The sequence below is a fragment of the Calidris pugnax genome, unplaced genomic scaffold (genome assembly GCF_001431845.1).
Source record: "Calidris pugnax isolate Ruff unplaced genomic scaffold, ASM143184v1 scaffold25, whole genome shotgun sequence".
In the NCBI taxonomy this organism is placed as follows: domain Eukaryota; kingdom Metazoa; phylum Chordata; class Aves; order Charadriiformes; family Scolopacidae; genus Calidris; species Calidris pugnax.
Window position 1 is genome coordinate 5498852 of NW_015090805.1, and position 4964 is coordinate 5503815.

Consider the following 4964-nt stretch of genomic DNA (forward strand, 5'->3'; position numbering starts at 1 on the left):
GGAATGGAAGGAAGGGGTTCATTTCATTGTCAGGTATTTCTGGAGAAGAATTTCTGGAGAAGAATTAGCTCACTTGTAGTTGATGAAACTGTTCTACAGTCAATACACAGCTGAGACAATGCCTTTAGGAATGATCAGAGCCCTTACCCAGATAAGAAAGAATCGGAGTGTATGTTTGATTATCAACACATGGAGGCTAAGGCTTGACAGAAGAAGGATTAAGACACCTGGCACTTTCAGCCCAGCACGCCAAAGCAGTGTTCTTTGAGTTGTAGGACATGGATGTCAGGTCTACAAAGTGACTGCAAAAATTCATGGAGCACACATGCTTCCTTGCAATGAAACAAGCAAGCAGAGAAAATGAGGGAAAATTGAAAGTTAACAATCAATAATTTAAACATTGACATCCTCTCTATGTGGCTGCAAATGAAAACCTCTGTGACAACACAGCATAGTACCACCTGGGAAATCTTCCCAAAAATGCTAGGTGACTCCTGCAATTACAATGATTTGAGAAACCTTGTAGTGGGTAGGGAACCTTCTTGGATTAAATTAGGTCCCTGTCTCCAAACAGATTCTTGGATCTCTGCCTTCTCACACAGGAGAGCTAACCATTTACATAAATGAGCGGTTTTAAGCCCCTCATGCACCTCCTTACCATTCCCACCCCCCATAGTGTGTGCTCCCTTCTTCTTGACATTTGTTCTTGGTGCCATGGCCATCTCTGCACTCAGCTTGCTGCATGCCTCTTTAGGCACCAAGCTAGATTGATTTATTGTATAGAATATTTTATGGCAGACTGCTGGATTGCATTCCACTGGGCCACATGGTTCTGGGAAGCTAAACACAATAACAGTAAGTTAAAGGTGCCAAAAGTCTTTTTATCACTGCAGACCTTGGTGGCTCTCAGGTCAAGATCTGGCCCACAGACGCAAAACTCAACCTTAATACAGCTTTTCCTTGCCAAAGGTTTAGAGAAGCAAAATCTCTAGAAGTCAGAAAGCTGCCAAAGTGATATGAGTCAGAAATAATTTCTAAGGCCCATTTAAAAGCTGACCCACATATAATAAGCATGCTACGTAGACATCATTGCTCCCTGGTTCACTACCAATAATCTGACTGCTTTAGCAATCTCCTGGGTCCCCAGGTTGTGAGCTGGATGCCACTGCCTATGCCAAGCACTCGGCTCTTTCAACATCTCTGAGGTACCGCACCCTCTCCCCGTGCCACAAAGAGATCAGGATCTGCTCAAATTAAATTCCTTTATTAATGGAATGGTTTTAAAAGACCAAAAATTAAATTGATAAAAGGAATGCTTGTCCTTTATGGTTGCCAGAAAAAGTAAATGTTGTCTATAGACATAATACAGGTTTCTTTTAACCAAAATTAAATACGGTCCATAGCAAAGCAAGCAATCTGTAGAAATGTATTGTTATGCTGCTATTACAAACTATTTACATTGGACAAAAAACAAGTGTCTCAAAGCCAGCTTTAACCTTAGTTGATTACTGCTATGATTCTGTGTAGCTTGCCCTCATCTCCCCTTTTTGCTATTATATATAAATCAGGCATTAAAAAGGTTAAAAAAGTGAGTGACCACAAAACAAGCTCTGAATAGCAGAGACAGGGAGCAAGCTCCCAGCACCCAGCACAACTACTCTGTCACCCTCCTTCAAGATTTAAGAAGGAGTTTACCACTTCCCTGCAGGCTCTTCCCACATCCAACCATTTGTCTCTCCAATCAACTTACTTTCAGGACCAGGAATCCCCACAAAGGCAATACCTGGTACGAGAATATACATGTTAAATATACATATTTTAAAGGAGCATATTTTCTTCTAGCAGTGCTGTCTCTGTGAATGCATCGTCACAGTAAAACAACGTCAAATAAATATTTGAAGGAATCAGCACAGTGCATCCAGTTTCACTTTCCAAACGGAAAGTGGTGTGTCTGCTTTTAGTGGTAGTACAAGGCAGAGACTTAATACAAATCCAACTTTGCTAAGTCAAGATCATGAACAAAGAAATCCTGCCTAATTACAAAATACTTGATTAATAATTTGGCCGAAAAAAGGGATAGGTTTACTCTACACCAAAGCTATTTGCTGAGAAGAACTTCACTGCTGGTTTAATAGCAGACATACAGCACAGAAAGTATGTTTTTTCAGTTTGCAAAAAGGATTAATCAAAATAGTTTGTCCATTCAAACATTGCTTTGCTGTAACAACATCGTTCTCAGTTCCCTCTCTCTTTGATCCTCCTGCCTGTATTTCTCCTCTAATTTTTGTTTTTCAGAGTCCATACTATAAAAAGTAGAATCTGTGCTTCTCCTTATCTTTTCAAACTGACTGAAATCTGCAACGTACTTTCCATTTGGAGAGAGTGAAACCACAGGCACGAACTCATAGCCCCAGTGGATCTCCTCGGGGATGTAGGAAGTCCTGCTTTGGCAGACAGCACTGGTGGACTCCACTGTGGCGTTCAGAAGCACCACAAGCTCAAAGTCCTTCTCCTTGAGATTTTGAGGTGTGAGATCTCTCAAAGGGCTACTTTCATCCAATATATGGTAGAAGGTTAAAGGCAAAATGAGAAATGGACTCTCTGAAGAGGAGTCAACATTAAACTTGACACTGGCTTGATTCAGCAGGATCCGTTCCCCTTCCTTGGTTTCATATGTCTGAAGAAGCTTCCCAGACAGCTGACACTGTATCAGAAGGCTTTTCCTCATATTTGCTACTCTGATCACCAGGCAAAGTTCTCCGTTGTGTTTAGTAATGACAGCACAGTGGCTGAACTTAATAGTCTCTGCCCTTTTTTTAGGTCTTGCAATTTTGGCCAGAAAGGTACCTGTGATGAAGATTTCAATCAAGGTGGTGATTACCAGTTGCGCCACAAGTAAGAAAATGGCATGAGGACACTCCTCTGTAATGAAACGAAATCCATAGCCAATGGTCGTCTGTGACTCCAGGGAGAAGAGGAACGCCCCAGTCAGAGAGTCTACGTTCTTGACACACGGCTCACGCTTTGGGGTGAACTTGTTTATTTCTAAATCACCATGAAGGAATGCAATGGCATAGTAGATAACTCCAAAGAGGAACCAGGTCATAACAAAAGTAGCAGCAAATAAGGTGAGTTTGTACCTCCACTTCATGTCTATTACTGTAGTCCACAAATCTTGAAGGTAGAGTAGGTAAATGCCATCGACTTTGTCTATCCGCACGTTGCTGTGACCGCTTTTGGACATAACACGGGGCTTCTGTGCCTTGAGCATGGCAGTGTCGATGCCTCCATTAACCAGCGGTATGCGAGACATATTAATCTTTGTGGTTTCCATTCTCACAGCTTCAGTCCTAAGAAGAGAATAAAAAAAGACTGTTACTTAATGAAATCAAAGCACACAACTGATTCTGAAAAGCATTTGAAAATGTTGATGGAGAGAAGGCACAAACTTAATCTAAACACAGCAGCAGTGAATAAAAACAGTTGGAATATAAAGTTACCATCATACAATATCTGACGTTACAAATAATTTTATATTCTTTTTTCCAGGGGAAAAAAAAAAAAAATCGTTCTTTGATTCTGGTGACTGCCAAATATGGAGAAGTAGGTTTCTTTTATGATAGCCTGCAAAAGAAATTCGACCAAGCTGAAATTTTATATTAGTATTTTATTTCTGTAAAAGGCATTAAAATTTTTTTCTTACGTTTCTCTAGAGAAGAGGCTCTTTTTGATTACTGAGCAGGTTTTCTTTAATGCCCTGAAGAGAGACATCTGATCAAAATTAAAGTCGCGTCAATGCTTGGTTTAGAATGCAGATCCAGCACACCACCTCTGTCTCTTCCTGCGACGGAGGCAAAATGAGCCAGACCAGCTTTCACTGTGAACAATTAACTTCCACAAGTGATTTACTCAGTCGGATCTGGCTCTGTTGCAAACTTACAACTAATCTACAGGGAAACAAAGCAGACTCGAACACATCAAAGTCGAGTTTTGGAAAGGAATATTTACACCTGAAAACTTTTCGAAGCTGTACAGCGCTCTGATTTTAAGCTGTCTAAGGAAAAAAAAAAAAAAAAGGAGGCAATTCACAAAGTCAGCATTCTAGCCGTGGGCCCTGACCTGCGCGAACCCAGCAGTCATTGGACCACCCGGCTCCTGAAGTTTGTTTACTGTGCATCAGTCCGGATGGAGAGTAAGTGTGCGGACACTCAGCACTGAACAAAGCCCACAGAGTGAAGCAGAATGGTGCCTGTGCCAGTTTGATGAGGCAAATAACAAGACCCGGCTTGCAGGACCAGAGTGATTACATAGAGCAAGGACAGTGCATGTTATACTCGTTTCCAACAACAAAACTTCCTGCTGACAAAAACAACAAAGAAAAAAAACATCCCATGCATCCTTTGTGCTTTGGCAGGTTGTACAAAAAGCATTGTTTTGTTCCATTGTTTTCCTCAAAAAGAGCCTTAAGTAAGTGATTCGTTTTCGTGAACCACCAAAAAAAAAAAATAAAAAAAAATAATGTCTTCCTTATAGCTACTTAAAAGAATTTTACAGGAAGTACAAGATATATTTGTGGTACACACATGTGCCAGTCCAGGACATCAGCATAATTGCTCACTGAAGTACCTTTCCTGTTATGTCAATTAAGGAGAATTTTTGTTTATGACTATGACTATACCCATCACACTGTTGGAAGTTTTCTGGGAAAGGATAATTAAACTTAACTCCCATTAACACCTGTGGCTCATTCCAATTTTGGTTTAATCACCAACATTTCTCTTCCATAGCCTAGGAGCCATTGTCAGAGATAGATATATATATACACACATATATGAGAAAGGAATGCATCAGTGATCCCAGTAGGAGATTCCTTATGTGACAGTCAAATCAACACACAGTGCGCAGCATGTCCGGATAATAAACAGGAAAAAACCTTCAAGTGATCTGAAAAAGAACAACAGGAG

General features: G+C 40.6%; 1 protein-coding gene across 6 annotated transcripts in view; it reads right to left on the reverse strand.

Annotated features, from left to right (window-relative positions):
* Positions 1-1248: 1248 nt before the first annotated feature.
* KCNJ15 (potassium channel, inwardly rectifying subfamily J, member 15) overlaps positions 1249-4964 on the reverse strand; it is a 37475-nt gene continuing 33759 nt past the window's right edge. For 4 of the 6 annotated variants that reach the window (XM_014937983.1, XM_014937982.1, XM_014937980.1 and 1 more), the window contains exon 2: positions 1249-3350. In XM_014937983.1, coding sequence (XP_014793469.1) covers positions 2204-3334 — 1131 coding nt within the window. In that variant the 5' untranslated portion in view covers positions 3335-3350 and the 3' untranslated portion in view covers positions 1249-2203. Of the gene's footprint in view, positions 3351-3703; positions 4046-4119; positions 4223-4964 lie in introns of those variants that run through there. The other 2 variants (XM_014937984.1, XM_014937979.1) reach the window with 2 other exon arrangements.